The sequence below is a fragment of the Gorilla gorilla genome, chromosome 2 (assembly GCF_029281585.2).
Source record: "Gorilla gorilla gorilla isolate KB3781 chromosome 2, NHGRI_mGorGor1-v2.1_pri, whole genome shotgun sequence".
Lineage (NCBI taxonomy): Eukaryota > Metazoa > Chordata > Mammalia > Primates > Hominidae > Gorilla > Gorilla gorilla.
Window position 1 is genome coordinate 130,206,976 of NC_086017.1, and position 15,900 is coordinate 130,222,875.

At 41.1% G+C, this 15,900-nt stretch overlaps 1 protein-coding gene across 1 annotated transcript in view; it reads left to right on the top strand.

The window, feature by feature from the left end:
- Window positions 1-15,900, top strand: part of ARHGAP31 (Rho GTPase activating protein 31) — a 125,281-nt gene that overhangs the window by 62,013 nt on the left and 47,368 nt on the right. Inside the window, exons 2-3 of the mRNA XM_031009703.3 lie at window positions 10,840-10,942; window positions 13,907-14,051. Coding sequence (XP_030865563.1) covers window positions 10,840-10,942; window positions 13,907-14,051 — 248 coding nt within the window. The remainder of the gene's footprint in view (window positions 1-10,839; window positions 10,943-13,906; window positions 14,052-15,900) is intronic.

Consider the following 15,900-nt stretch of genomic DNA (forward strand, 5'->3'; position numbering starts at 1 on the left):
GTTTGTGTGTGTGTGTGTGTGTGTGTGTGGTTTTTATGTGTGTGTGTGAGGCAGAGTTTTGCCCTTGTTGCCCAGGCTAAAGTGCAATGGTGCAATCTCAGCTCGCTGCAACCTCCGCCTGCCTCCCGGGTTCAAGTGATTCTCCTGCCTCAGCCTCCTGAGTAGCTGGTATTACAGGCACCCACCACCATGCCGGGCTAATTTTTTTATTTTTTTTTATTTTTTAGCAGAGACGGAGTTTCACCATGTTGGTCAGGCTGGTCTTGAACTCCTGACCTCAGGTGATCCACCTGCCATTGTGTGTCATTTTTTATTATTTAATATACTGGGGAAGAGGTAGTTTTTAAAGACACATTCTGTACTCTATATTTATATATAATTTTAATTTTTCAAACTTTTTTGCTATTTTTTTTTTCAAAAGGAACTTAAAAATAGATATTAACCATGAGCTGTTGAACACTTAAAGATCAGACCTGTAGTGGTAGGATTTCAGGCATTTTGGCAGTCAACGGCAAGGAGCCAATCCACTCTCCTCAAATCACACCTCCAAAGTTGCCACTATGGGACCTGCCTTCCTGTTGGGGAGTGTTTGAACCATGGTAGGTGTAGCTTGGGGCTTTTTCTATTCTTCGTCACTTGTGGTATCACAGAAAAAGCATGGGCTTTGGCAGCACACAAACCTGGGTTTGGATCCCAACTCTGGCACTTCCTAGCTCCAGGCCATTGGGCAATTTATCTATTCTCTCTGAGAATCAACTTTCCTATTTTCAAAATGGAGATCATTTTGTCTGTTTCATGGGTTGTCTACAGTTATAGAATGGAGAATGCTATAAAACAAACAAACAGATAAAAACCCACCTAAAGCCATACTTGACACATAGTAACTATTTTCTTTGAGGAATCCAGATAGCAAAGGAGCACAGAAAATCCATCTGGAGAAAAATGACCAAGCTCCTGTTCAGGAAAACATTTTGAGTGCTTCTGTTTTCTTTTTTTTTTTTTAATTTCTTTTTTTTTATTATACTTTAAGTTTTAGGGTACATGTGCACAACGTGCAGGTTTGTTACATAGGTATACATGTGCCATGTTGGTGTGCTGCACTCATTAACTCGTCATTTGCATTAGGTATATCTCTAATGCTATCCCTCCCCCATCCCCCCATCCCACGACAGGCCCCGGTGTGTGATGTTCCCCACCCTGTGTCCAAGTGTTCTCATTGTTCAATTCCGACCTATGAATGAGAACATGTGGTGTTTGGTTTTCTGTCCCTGCGATAGTTTGCTCAGAATGATGGTTTCCAGCTTCATCCATGTCCCTACAAAGGACATGAACTCATCCTTTTTTATGGCTGCATAGTATTCCATGGTGTATATGTGCCACATTTTCTTAATCCAGTCTATCACTGATGGACATTTGGATTGGTTCCAAGTCTTTGCTATTGTGAATAGAGAATACTTCTGTTTTCAAGGCTATTCTAGATGAATAAGACACAGGACTGTCCTCATTGTCCCCAAGGAGCTCACAACTTAGTAATGGAGATGAATCAGAAACAAGCAACACCTCACACTTGGTGCTAGACAGAGAGTAGGCTTGCAGTAAATATCTGCAGGATTAAATTTATTCGACAGTTTGCTTCAGAAAAGGTAATATATTCCTACAGTTCAAAATTCAAAAGTACAAAAGAATATACAGTGAGAAGTCTCTCTCTTACTCAAAGGGCTAGCCCCAGCTTCCAGTTTCTTTCCTGTAGACAACTAAAATTATTGCTTTCTTATGTATTCTTCCATAGATATTGAATGCATATATAAATAGATGTGTATATTTAATCTTTCATTCTCTCTTAACAACAACGACAAAAAAAAAACCATGGCTGGGCACGGTGGCTCACACCTATAATCCCAGCACTTTGGGAGGCCGAGGCAGGTAGATCACCTGAGGTCAGGAGTTCAAGACCAGCCTGGCCAACATAGTGAAACCCAGTCTCCACTAAAAATACAAAAATTAGCCAGGTGTGGTGGCACACACCTGTAATCCCAGCTACTCAGGAGGCTAAGGCAGGAGAATCACTTGAACCCAGGAGGCAGAGGTTGCAGTGAGCCGAGATTGTACCACTGCACTCCAGCCTGGGTGACAGAGTAAGACTCTGTCTCAAAAAAAAAAAAAAAAAGAAAAAGAAAAAACAACCAGATGCTAGCATACCGTTATTCTGGTCTGCCTAACAATATATCTGAGACCACTCTATGTCTGTACATAAAAGTTTTCTCATTCTTTTTAGTGACCACGTAGTATTCTACTATGTGAATCTTCCATTATTTATGTTAGCAACCTGCTGTTGATGACAATCTTGCGCAATTATGAAAACTGTTGTAATGAATAGCCTTGCACATACCTTACATGTCACATGTACAAGAATATCTGTGGGATAAATTTCTAGAAGAAGAACGACTGGGTCAAAAGCTATGTGCACTTATAATTTTAACAGATATTGTCAAATTGCCCTCTAGAGGTTGTATCAATCTCCCCTGCCAGTTGCAATGCATGAGAGTACTTGTTTTCCCATAGCCTTGCCAACACTGTGTGTTAACAAACTTAGGTACCTTTGCCAATCTGAGAAGTGAAAAATGATATATCAGTGCAGTTTTAATTTGCAGTGGAATTGAATTTAGATAATTCTAGAAAGTGCCACAAAGGGAGGAGGCACAGGAGAGATAAGAACACGGAGGAAGGAGAACCTAGTTCTGCCTGAGGAAGGCTTTATAGAGAAGTTGAGGCTTGAGCTGAATCCCAAAAGATAAGCAGGAGGAGTTTCTCAGTGGAGAAGAGGCAATGGGCTCAGACGAGGGAGTATCAGGTGCAAAGCCAGGAAGGTGTGAAGGTGCAGAGCATATTCAGGCAGTGGCAGGCTGTCCAGCGTGGCTGGAACACCGCATTCCTGTGTGGGGCTGAGAGGGAGGGAAAGCTCAGCGATCGGTGATGAGACTGGCAGGGGGGAGTGTGGCCAGATTGTGGAAAACCTCCTAGGCCTCCCTCTAAATCAAATCTCCATTTTTAAAAGATAAAATATATTCCCTGTCTGTAGGAACTAAAGAGAAAACAGAACTAAAGCCCATTCTCCCCAAAACGAATTCGAAAGTGAAATAATAATAAAACAATCGCTTTGAATCCTGTAGGGAAAATGAGAAGTACAGTATAAACACTTCTCACTCTTTTTTTCCTCTTTTTCTCCTGAAAGGAGGTTATACTTGAGTTAAATGTATATAGTTTCTAACTAACCATTCCCAAAGGGTGGTTTCAAAAATGTTCTGAGCCAGATAATGGTCTAGTTTCTCAAAGGATAGTGCTGCTTTGGATTTATATGTTCTCATCTATAACAATAAGAAACAGTTGCATTACTTATAACATCACTCTTTATGCATGTGCATAATGATGAACCATTATTCCAATAACCAATGATGAAGGATGTGGACAATATAAATCAGAAATAAGAAGCTTTTCTCCTGATACAAAAAGCACAAGCAACAAAAGAAAAACATGGATAAATTGGACTTCACTGAAATGTAAAACTTCTGTGCTTCAAAGAACACCATTAAGAAAGTGAAAAGACCACCCACAGCATAGGAGAAAATATTTGCCAATCATAGGTCTAATAAGAGTCTAGTATTCAGAATATATAAAGAAATCATAACCCAGCAAAGACCACCCAACTAAAAATGGACAAATTATCCAAATAGACATTTCTTCAAAAGAGATACACAAATGGCCAGTAAGCACAAGAAAAGATGTTCTACATTGTTATCAGGGAAATGCAAACCAAACTGCAATGATACCACTTCACAACTACTAGGATGACAATAAAAAAGATAGACAACAACAAGTATTGACAAGGATGTGGAAAATTGGAACCCTCATCCATTGCTGGTGGGAATGTAAAATGGCACAACTATTGTGGAAAACAGTTTGGCAGTGCCTCAAAAGTTAAATGTAGAGTCACCATACGACCTAGCCATTTCACCCCTTGGATATATATCCAAGAGAATTGAAAACATATATCCATACAAAAACTTGTACGTAAAGGTTCATAGCAACAATATTCCTAATAGCAAAAAGTGGAAATAACTCCAATTTCTATCAACTGGTGAATGAATAAACAAAATGAAGGCTTTATTTGGAATTTTATTCAGCCATAAAAATGAATGAAATACTGACACATGCTACAACATGGACGGACCTTGAAAACACTATGCTAAATAAAAGAAGTCCATCACAAAGGCCACATATTTTAAGATCTCATTTATAGGAAATGTCCAAAATGGGCAAACCCATAGAAAATAGAACGTTGATTAGTGGCTGTTGGAGCTGGGAGAAGGGGAAATGGGCAGTAACTACTAATGGATATGGGTTCCTTTCTTGAGAGATGAAAATGTTCTGGAATTAATGTGATGATTGCTTAACTTGTGAATACACTAAAAATCACTTAGTCGTACACTTTAAAGGGTGAATTATATGGTATTTTAATTATATCTCAGGTTTTTTGTTTTTAACTTTTTTTTTTTTTGAGACAGAGTCTCACTCACTCTGTCACCCAGGCTAGAGTGCAATGGTTTGATCTCAGCTCACTGCAACCTCTGATTCCCAGGTTCAAGCAGTTCTCCTGCCTCAGCCTCCTGAGTAGCTGGGATTATAGGCGTGCACCACCATGCCCGGCTAGTTTTCGTGGTTTTAGTAGAGACGAGGTTTCACTGTATTGGGTAGGCTGGTCTTGAACTCCTGACCTCAGGTGATCCACCTGCCTTGGCCTCCCAAAGTGCTGGGATTATAGGCAGCCTGAGCCACTGTGACTGGCCTATATCTCAGGTTCAAAAAGAAAAAATAAAAGGCTTAAAAGGAAACTTTTCTCCAAGGAGGACAAGCCAAAGCCTCAACATATTTTTAAATTTTTTTTCTTAGAAAATTAGAAAGTGGTTCATTTGTTCTTTTTTTTTAAAGAACAGAACACATTATACTTTGTTAAATAAATACCACAACTTTTCAACATTTATTTAATTCCACATTAAGCCAGGAAGAAAAGAGTAGAAAGAAGTTAAAACAGGGAGGAGGAAGGAGACTCAGAGGGAAAATTGGGGTGGGCAGTGACCTCCAGGCAGGGATAGCCTCGCAGAGGCCAGGGAGGAGCATGGGACAGAGGAGTGGAACAGGGATGGGGAAAGGATGGGACAGGAACAAAGAACAGAGGCTGGCAGAGACAGCTCTTGGATTCTAGGGGGGAAACGCCTAGGAAGTTCTGTACTCACAACCCAGAGAAATGAGAAAGTAATGTAAATCTTTACTGTATCTCTTGGGAAAATGCTGAAGAGGGGGCCCATTCACAGCACAGCAAAATTGTTTAAAATTCCCCCCTCTCCCGTGTGCATCGCAACAGATGCTTACAGGATTTCTTCCTGTGCAGTGTCTTGTCTCCCTCATTATCTTACCCTCTTCCCTCAAGTATCATTATTCTTTGCCCACCAGCAGCTCTTGGTCCTTTTTATTACCTCAAACACGATGATGAACGTATCCATCACGCCCAAATGTTTCCTCCGGCTCCTTTGTCATTCCTCCCTCCTGCCTCTTCCCTGCTTTCTCTTCCTAGAAGTTAGTTTGCATTTTCTACAGTTTTACATAAATGGAATCCTACCCTATGTAGTCTTTCATAGCCTGGCTTCTATCACCCAGCCGAGTGTCTTTGAGCTGCACTCACAGGCTTTATCACTCCTTGTTGTTGCCGAGTATATTATATTGTGTGTACACACCACTAGACTTTACTTTGAAGGTCAGGAATGCAGGATCCAGAGAGGGGACGAAATCTGACCAAGTCAAGACCTTAACAAAATCCAGAATGGAGATGGGGGAGTGCCTGTTTGCCTAAAACACAAATGCCATTTGCACTATGAAAGAATGTGGCCACCACAACCACGTAAATGACCAAATACAACTGTGCTTCTTTCAATCTCTGTCTCCAGGTCTGATCAGGTCCCAGGCACACAGGGAACTGAGGCAGCTTAGCAGTGTTATGACTTCTGGGGGTGACTTCGAGAAATGTTTGACTTCTGGCCTTTTCTGCATTAAACCCTTCAAGAGGTTAGGACATGAGGAAAACATGCCATGTTATTTATAAGTGTAAAATATCTGTTAGTAGGAAATAAATAAAACAAAGGACTGTATAATATTTTATGAACTGTAAAGCATAAATCAAAGGTAAGATTTTCTTTTCCCTCAGAAACCACTTCAAGTTGTATTTTGTGCTCAGATTAAAATTTAACATTTAAGATAACTGATCCAGGAAAAACAAAACAAGGGAGTTAGAGGGCCATCAGTGAAATGATTCTAAGAAGCTATAATATTATGTCATCAGCAGCAACTATGTGTACCTCTGTAGGAGGAGACTCAGAGTTCTATGGGCCCAGGATGAATCCCACAGAATGAGCTCTGTGACTCTGACCTCCAGCGTCAGTCCTTCCCATGCCTAAATCGACAATAGAAGCTTTCTTTCTGTCTATAACTACTCAGCTATTTTGATCAAGCTTCTACCCTGTCCAGAATCCCAGGGTGTCCCCAATCTGATAGGACCCCTGGGACAATAGTTTAAAGAATTCTGAGACTTTGAGACTTAACAATAGCCACTGCAACACTACCCTCCAGGGCTATTTTCAGACCCTTGCTATTCTGAGTGTGAGCTGCAGATTAGCAGTACCTGCATGACCTGGAATTTGTTAGAAAGGCAAATTCTCAACACTCCTACCACCTGCCTCCCTACTGAATTGCAATATGCATATCAGTGAAATCCCCAGGTGATTTTATGCACATTAAGGTATGTGAGAAGCCCTGGTCTAGACTAGTGGTTCTTCAACATTCCTTTTTTTTTTTTTTTTTTTTTTTTTAAGACAGAGTCAGAGTCTAGCTTTGTCGCCCAGGCTGGAGTTCAGTGGCACAATCTTGGCTCACTGCAACCTCTGCCTCCCAGGTTCAAGTGATTCTCCTGCCTCAGTCTCCCAAGTAGCTGGGAGTACAGGCACCCGCCACCACACCTGGCAAATTTTTGCATTTTTAGTAGAGATGGGATTTCACGGTGTTGGTCAGGCTGGTCTCAAACTCCTGACCTCAAGTGATCCACCCACCTTGGCCTCCCAAAGTGTTGGGATTACAGGCGTGAGCCACTGTGCCCGGCGGTTCTTCAACTTTCGAGTACATCAGAATCATCTGGAGGATGCCGGGCTGCAGGACTTGATCCAGGGACCACAGTCTGAGAACTGCTGCTCTAATGTCTAGAGCTGGATGATTACACAGAGATTCAGTCCTTTCCCATTACTGAGTAACAACGATGGAGAATTCCTACATCTTCCAACTCAGCCCAAGATGAGAAGTCCAGGAAAGCTAACACTTCACAGTGATTGGGACCATGACCTCTTTCCTTGGGTTGTTTTAACATTGCCTCCCACTTAAACAAAGCCATGGACAATAGGTTCTAAGGCCTTTGTACCAAAGCCGGAATAAATTTATGGCAGAGGCTCTGTCTCAGAATGTGTTTTCCCACCTTTGAGACAAATGGAGCCTGAAGTGCTACAGCTGAGAGCTATGGTACTGGGAGGTCCCTATCTGAGAACGGGCCGGAACAGGTTGGTTACCCTGTTCTGCCCCTTTTGTGGAGTGTTCTTTATCAAGGTCCTTAGAGTCCAAGGCTTTTGTGCTTGAGTCCTCCTTGTGAGTGTTCCGAGTTCTTAAGTCCACTTGTGCCCTGCACAGCACAGCAGCCATGCACTGTGGTACAGACTTGAAATGCAGAACACCCTGAGGGCCAACCACAGCTCCCAGACTGCTAACTCACAACCCAGACACTGTGAGATCCTACTGCCTTTGTGCTGCAAAGATATACCTACGTGCACAGAAAAGACATCCCATGGAAGCAAAATTACTCTCAAATCAAAAAATGTGCTAAAGAAGGACACAACAGCCATTCTAAGAAGTAGAGATGAGGCCGGGTGAGGTGGCTCACGCCTGTAATCCTAGAACTTTGGGAGGCTGAGGCAGGTGGATCACTGGAGATCAGGAGTTCAAGACTAGCCTGGCGAACATAGTGAAACCCTACCTCTATGAAAAATACAAAAATTAGCTGGGCATGGTGGCAGGCACCTGTAATCCCTTCTACTCGGGAGGCTGAGGCAGGAGAATCACTTGAAACTGGGAGGCCAAGGTTGCAGTGAGCCAAGATCACACCATTGCACTCCAACCCGAGTGACAAGAGCGAAACTCTGTCTTAAAAAAAAAAAAAAAAAGGGGGGGTGAAGTAGAGATGAGTTTTGACCTGTACGAGGTTGGTCATCTACCTCAAGTACCCATTGGATGGGAAGAGGCAAGCTGTGTTTTCACCAAGAAAATCAGATTATACGTTTATATTATAGATAAGTTACAAGTAGAAATAATATTGGTCATTGTGGAATGCTTCTTATATGCCAGGGTCTGTGCCAAATATTTGTAAGTATTATTTCAGTCCTAGCTACAAGATTAATATCACTATTGTCCTTTTACACACATGGAAACTAAGAAACAGAACCCTTGTATATTTTGCCCAAGGTTACAAAAGCAGTTTGGTATCCAAATCTGCACTCTCAACCGTAGACTGTGTGGTGGCAGGTTACCGAACAGTGAGGTGTGGTGGGGAAAGAGTCAACCATCATTGTTCACAACAGGGATTTTGAGAGAGAGAGAGAGAGAGAGGGAGACTTCAAGTATCATTGGAACTGTTTTCATTTATCTATCTATTTGCATGAGCATGGGAAACAAAATCTCACCAAGAACCCTATTTTATAATACAGATCAAATCATAGCTCTTCTGGTTGAAGACAGGCAGAGGCTCTGGACCCCTGCCCACACCCACAGCACCCCCCATCACACCCTACTCCCACGCTGTGCTCACTCCTAGGAAGTGGTTCCACCTCTATGGTCTCTGGCCTCAATGTTTCCAATTCCAAGTCCATTCCCTGAGGGGCAAACCATGGATGTGTGCTGGAGGGGAATGCTCTGGGAATGCACAGCCTTTGAGAGGCAGCAGAATAAGTATGGTGAACTTTATTGAGCACTTAAAATTACAGTTACTTGAAGGCCACAAGGGAAAGGAATGCTTAGAGCACGTCATAATAGGGAATTCAGGTAGAATGTTAAGTCTGAATGCCTTGTGTCTACCCACATAAAGATCCAGTCCAGCTTAGAATTGTGTGTAGGCATGAGTATATGTAATAAGCATTAATGAATTAGCATTGTTCTAATCTACAGCATTAATGGATTGAGTATGTGTTGGAAGTGTGAGCACAATAATAGCCCAAGTGTTAATTCATGGAGGTCCCACATCACTGTGGCAGCCTCGAGAAGCCACTGAAGACCTCAGAGCCTTCAGTGGGTTGTTTGATGGGTTAGGTTGTTCTATCCCAAACCACCATTCACAACCCTCTCACAGGGGGGAACTCAAGTGCATCTGTCCAGGGACCAAAGTGGCAAGTGATCTGCTGCTCTCTCTGTACTGTCCAGAAGGCCTGTATCTGCCCCTCTTGGTCACTGAGCTGGCTGGTTCTCTCAAAGTCAGCCGCCCGGAGATAACAGCACAGCCAGACCCTTCTACCAGGGCACTGAACCTCTGGAGAGGCAGGAACTCAGGAGGCCCTGTCAGTCCCTTTTATGTTGTCCATTAAATCAATGACTGGTTTCGATCCATGGTGGGGGGTGGGGGGATGGAGGTGGGGGGGCCGTTCTTACCTTAAAAAAAAAACACTTTATCACTTTAACCTTTAAATCACCTTCGACATTCTGGCAGATTTTCTTCCAGTCTTTTTTCCTTCGAATTTTTTTTAATCTAAACTGAATTTACAATGTATATTCAATTTGTTGAAGATTTTTTCTTCTAAAAAAATGGAATCATAAGCATCTTCCAATGTATTAATTATTTTTTACAAGCAACAAGTAATCATGAGTGACTTAAATAAATTTGCCTGTGCCTTGATGTCCTCATGTTTAGAATAAAGCAGTCGCTCTCTAATTTTTGCATGCATCAGAGTCACCCAGAGGGTTGTTAAAAGGCACAGATTGCTGGGCCCCACCCCAAAATTTCTGAGTTAATAGGTCGGGAGTGGGGCCTGAAGATTTGCATTTCCAACTTCCCAAGAGATGCTGATGCTGCTGGTCAGAAGACCATACTTGGAGAACAATGAAATGAAGAGACCGAGTTGTGGAATGTCCAAGCTCACCACTGGTCTCAAAATCTAAGTTTTTGAATATTTTTTTTTAATTCTTTAAAAAAAACAATTCTTGGCCAGGTGTAGTGGCTCACACCTATAATCCCAGTTCTTTGGGAGGCCAAGGCGGGTGGATCACCTGAAGTCAAGTGTTGGAGACCAGCCTGGTCAACATGGCGAATCCAGTTCTCTACTAAAAATACAAAAATTAGCTTGGCATGGTGGCGGGTGCCTGTAATCCCAGCTACTTGGGAGTCTGAGGCAGGAGAATTGCTTGAACCCAGGAGATGGAGGTTGCAGTGAGCCAAGATTGCGCCACTGCACTCCAGCCTGGGCAACATAGCAAGTCTCAAAAACAAAACAAAACAAAAAAACAATTCTTTAGCAAAGCCCTATTTTTTTTTTTTAATATGAAAGGAACATCACCTACCACTTAAAAGAAATTGTTTCCACTTGTAAGTCATATGAGTTCCATACTTACATCTCTTTGAAGGTACCTGGATTTTTAAAAGGATATCTTTAAAAGACAGGCAGACTTACATGTAATACTTAATTGTTTTTTTTCTTTTCTTTTACATAGTTCCATACGTTTTGAAGAGCTGTGCAGAATTTATAGAGACTCACGGCATCGTGGATGGAATCTATCGGCTTTCAGGAGTCACCTCAAACATACAACGGCTAAGGTAAGCTAAAAGAATAGCCCTAAAAGAATTCTCCCGTGATTCCTCCTGTGTCCATGCCTCTGTCCATCGGTGTCCAGAGTATTAAAAACCCAAAGGAACTGAGGGAAGTGTGGCAGCACCGAAGATCAGATATAGTGGTTTTCAGATGCCTGACTGTTCTTAATCTAATCAGGAAACCCTCCAGCCTGATGTAATTCTTTCCAACAAAAGCTCCTAAGGCTTTCATTCTGTTTCTTTGTCTTGCACTAGATATATTCTTCTTTGGTGAATTTAATTTAACTCAAATGATTTAAATTACAAGTTAAGGAAAACGTGATTTATTATCATTTGCTGGCCTGCCCAAAGCTCAGTTAGACTAGGTTCCTGTTACTTAGTGTTCAGAACCCTGAGATCCATGTCAGTTCTTCTGCTGGCACACCCTCAAATCTGATGTTTTGTCTGGTTGAGAAATCAGAAGCCTATATGATTGTGCATGTCTCTAATTGATGCTAGGATTTTAAAAATTACTGATGGGTGAAAAAAATAAAAAGTAATAAAAATAAGAAATAAATTATTGATGGGTGAACTATTTCCAATTCTATGTATTTATCCTAAATATTTGGAAGAAATTTCTATCACATTAAATAAAGAGGGCAAAACATTTTATACAAAACACAGGTACGTGTGTGTTTTATATGTATACAGAGAGTATATAGAAAATAGAGTATATATGTATAATTTTACATGACTTAAACAATAGATTTACATATTTTGCATATTGTTCCTTAACACCAAAAGGAACATAATTTAATGTTATTTTAATTATAACATTTTATTATTACCTATATTTATTATATGTTCTTTAGTTACAAATGTAGACTTTTAAAACAAAAAAATTCTTATTACAAGGCTAATATGTAAAATTTAATAAGTTGTGCAGGTAATTCAGTTTTCATATTCTTTCTCCTGTTTGGTTTCTGCCCTTTTCCTCCAGATTTGGATTGTAATTAAATTATACCAAAAAATAGAGCATCTTTTTTTTTTCCTAGAGAAGTCATAGCTGTTAAAAAAAATAATTGGTTTATTGCAGCCATAGATTTTAATGAATCTATGTGTTTACATAATTTCACTAATTTACTAGTACTCCATTTATTAGAGTTTCAATGGCAAATACTTCTTAGTGGTTGGAAATATACCACACAGTACCTACCACACAGTAGGTAGCATCCTGGAAGGACACTTCAGTAGTAATGAATTATTTTTTATTTCAGCACTGACCTTATCCTTGACAAGAGAAATCTTTGGCTAAATAAATGAATAAGCTCTAGATTGCTCTTGTTCTGCTCTCTTAAAAACATTCTCTTTTTAAAAGAGAACTATGCCAAGAGAACATAGCATGGCATAGTTCTCTTTTAAAACATAGCATGGGCCGGGCACAGTGGCTCACGCCTGTAATCCCAGCACTCTGGGAGGCCGAGACGGGTGGATCACCTGAGGTCAGGAGTTCGAGACAAGCCTGGCCAACATGATGAAACTCCGTCTCTACTAAAAATACAAAAATTGGCCGGGCGTGGTGATGGGCGCCTGTAATCCCAACTACTCGGGAGGCTGAGGCAGAAGAATTGCCTGAACCTGGGAGGCAGAGGTTGCAGCGAGCCGAGATTGTGCCAGCCTGGGCGACAACAGTGAAACTCCATCTAAAAAAAAAAAAAAAAAAAAAAAAATAGCATGGCATAGATCTCTTTTCAAAGCCCCACTCAGTTTCTTTCAGGTTCTGAAAGTATCAGGGATTTCCCTACCCTTCATTAAGGGGGTAGGCCCAGAAAACAGGAGAATGGGCAGCGAGCTGTTTCAAAAATGCTGGTTCTAAGAGTACTGTTTACTTTGTCACCAGTTGGATGACTAAGTGAATACTCTCAAAAAGCTTAACTTCCCTTCTATATTAAAGCTCAAATTGATCATTTTTAAGCAGATTTTAATTTATAAGTATTAATATATACTATTTGAGGCAGTATATTCATGTAACCTTTTTAGGAAATGTTTTCTAAATGTTTTTCAGGCCTGGAATTGGATGATGTCCAAGACATCCCACTATAGATTGTTTAAGAAGATATTTATAAATTCATCTGTCCTGTAGGAGTCACCATCAGGCAGCCTAGAAGGTTCTGTTGAGCACCAAAAAGATAGTCGATTAGGCTGGGCATGGTGGCTCACGCCTGTAATCTCAGCACTTTGGGAGGCTGAGGTGGTCAGATCACGAGGTCAGGAGATCGAGACCATCCTGGCTAACATGGTGAAAACCCATCTCCACTAAAAATACAAAAAATTAGCCGGGTATGGTGGCGGGCGCCTGTAGTCCCAGCTACTCAGAGGCTGAGGCAGGAGAATCACTTGAACCCGGGAGGCGGAGGTTGCAGTGAGCCAAGATTGCGCTGCTACACTCCAGCCTGGGTGACAGAGCGAGACTCCATCTCAAAAAAAAAAAAAAAAAAAAGATAGTCAATTAAAGTTCTCAAGCTTTGGGTTTGAGTCTTCAGATAAAACAAGTTTGTTGACACAGATATATGGAGATGAGTGACAACAACCTGACCTACCCTAGTTTCGGTCTCTCCTGTAAGAAAGGGAAATTCATTTTGAACAATATTTTGGAAAAACTGAAATCTCAATAGGACTTTTTGGCAAATTATGTTGATATTTCCCCAATGTTCATAACCAAGACTGCAGACCTGATGCCACGGGTAATCCATTTGTAAATGAGCATTATGTCCTTCTAATCACAGCAGATTTTGCAAGAAGATCCAGACCTGAAGTGGAAGTCTTCCTGTGACTTCCTAGGGCCTGGAGTAGAAGATCTTTTTGAATGAAGGTCAAAAATATAGTCAGAATCAGCAGTTTAGGGTCTTTTTACCCCTAAGCAGCCAAGCAGCTGCTGACATGGAACACACACTCCCTGGGATTGTTATGTCTCCGTCTGTGTTGTTTCAGGCAAGAGTTTGGCTCAGATCAATGTCCAGATCTGACAAGGGAAGTGTACCTCCAGGACATCCACTGTGTGGGCTCGCTTTGCAAGCTCTACTTTAGGGAGCTGCCCAACCCCCTCCTGACTTATGAGCTCTATGAGAAATTCACGGTGAGTGTTTGGATTTCCATTATGGTTACTGGGTGGGATGCATGGATGGGCCAAGAAGAGTTTCAGCACTAAAATAACAATAATAACACTCACCAGATGGTTGACATTATCTTAGCGTGGTGAGGGAAGTAGGATAATATGGTAAGGAAAATAGGGTGGTGGAACTGTTTGCTAAATTTTTCTTTCTTGAATTTTCAGAATCATGTTGTTTGTTTTAAGAGCTGGGTTGAATTATCTCCATGTTTATTCAACTGAATGTGCCTTATTGTATAGGGAGGAAACTGAGAACCCCAGAAGCAAAGTGGCTGGCCCAAGGTCACACAGCAGAGGCAGGACAGGAACCTGAGACTCCTCATGCTACACCCACTGCTAGCCTTTTTATCAGACCATTCCCTCTGTGTTTCTTTTGTAGGTTGGGGAAAGAGGTGGGTGGGTAGACAGGGGAGAGGGAACAAACAAATGTCAAGAGGGGTCAGAAAGCTGGGAAGAGAAAAGAATATGAGAAAAACAGCCAAGAGGGAGAGCAGGATAGGCAGTGAGTTGGACTGGTGGAGAGGATGGATGGGCATTAGCAAAACACCTAAGTAGCAGCTGTATGGTCACCAAATAGGGCACACCCATAGGAAAGTAGAAAGAAGAATAAATGCTTAAAGGATGACTGTAGAGATAGCGTGAAAAACATGGCTTGAACATTTGGCTGCATGGGAGAAGGTGTAGAGTAGGCAGAGGGCTGGGTTTAACCAAGGTTGGGGTTCAGTTGGCAAAGAGGGATGAGGGAGATGAGAGCGTGTGCTGGGGACATTGAAACAATTTACCATGGAATGTAGTGTAGATACGAAAAGAAGTGAGGGCACAAGGTAGTTGAGTAACAGTGTAAAAGTAGATCATCCTAGTGAAGTCAGTGGACTGTTGAAGTATGGTAGTTAGAGAGGGATGTTTGAAAGTGAGACTATGGCGAGGTTACAGTTTTGGGTAAGGACCAGATCTAGTCACTAACAGTGGGAGGAACCTTTGTCATGGCTCCTGTAATAAGTTTGTTTTGAGTATATGAAAGGTTCTTCAATTTGAAATGATACAGGAATAAATGAATGCTATTTCTTAAAAATGGGCTTGGGCTGCAAAAATATGTTTAGGAGTTTTCAGTGGTACAGGGATATATTCAAATGCTAATTGAAGAAAAACTAAATGCACAACTGTATATTAAGAAAGGAATAAAAGGAAAGATGTTCAAAAGACTAAAAGACTAACAGCTGTTCATTTCAGTGATGGGATTTCAGACAGTTTTTCTTGTTTCTTTAACTTTCATAATTTTGCCCACTAAAAATATATTAGCTTTTAGCAAGCAACAACAGCAACAACAAAACCATCTTCTGGTTATATATACTTAAAGAATTTAAAAAAGGAAAAACAAAATCAAGAAATAGGGGGAGAAATGAAGATTTAAAAAAAAAAGAAAAGAAAGAAAAAAATAGTCCAAAGCACATTAAAAAATGGGCATAAATGTTGACCTCTAGAGAAGTCAACATGTACCAGCTGGCATAGAGTTGTCATTGGTTATGGGGCCCTTCTCCTTTAGATCTAAGGCAGAAGGTAAAGAAGCCTCCTATCTGCATGGGTAAGTTGTAAATAATGGTATCCCCTACCCATGGAACCACAGAAGTGTCTTTCCTAGGAACCAAGAAGAAAGGTGTGAGCTTCATGTGGGTCTGTCAGATTATAATCACTTTCACCATATATAAGTATTTGGTTAAGAGTAATCCTATTTAATAAAAGACATTATGAAAAATGAAGGAAAGTAGAAAGGAACCATTGATCTGTCTCCTTAAAGACCAAAGACAACTACAGTTAA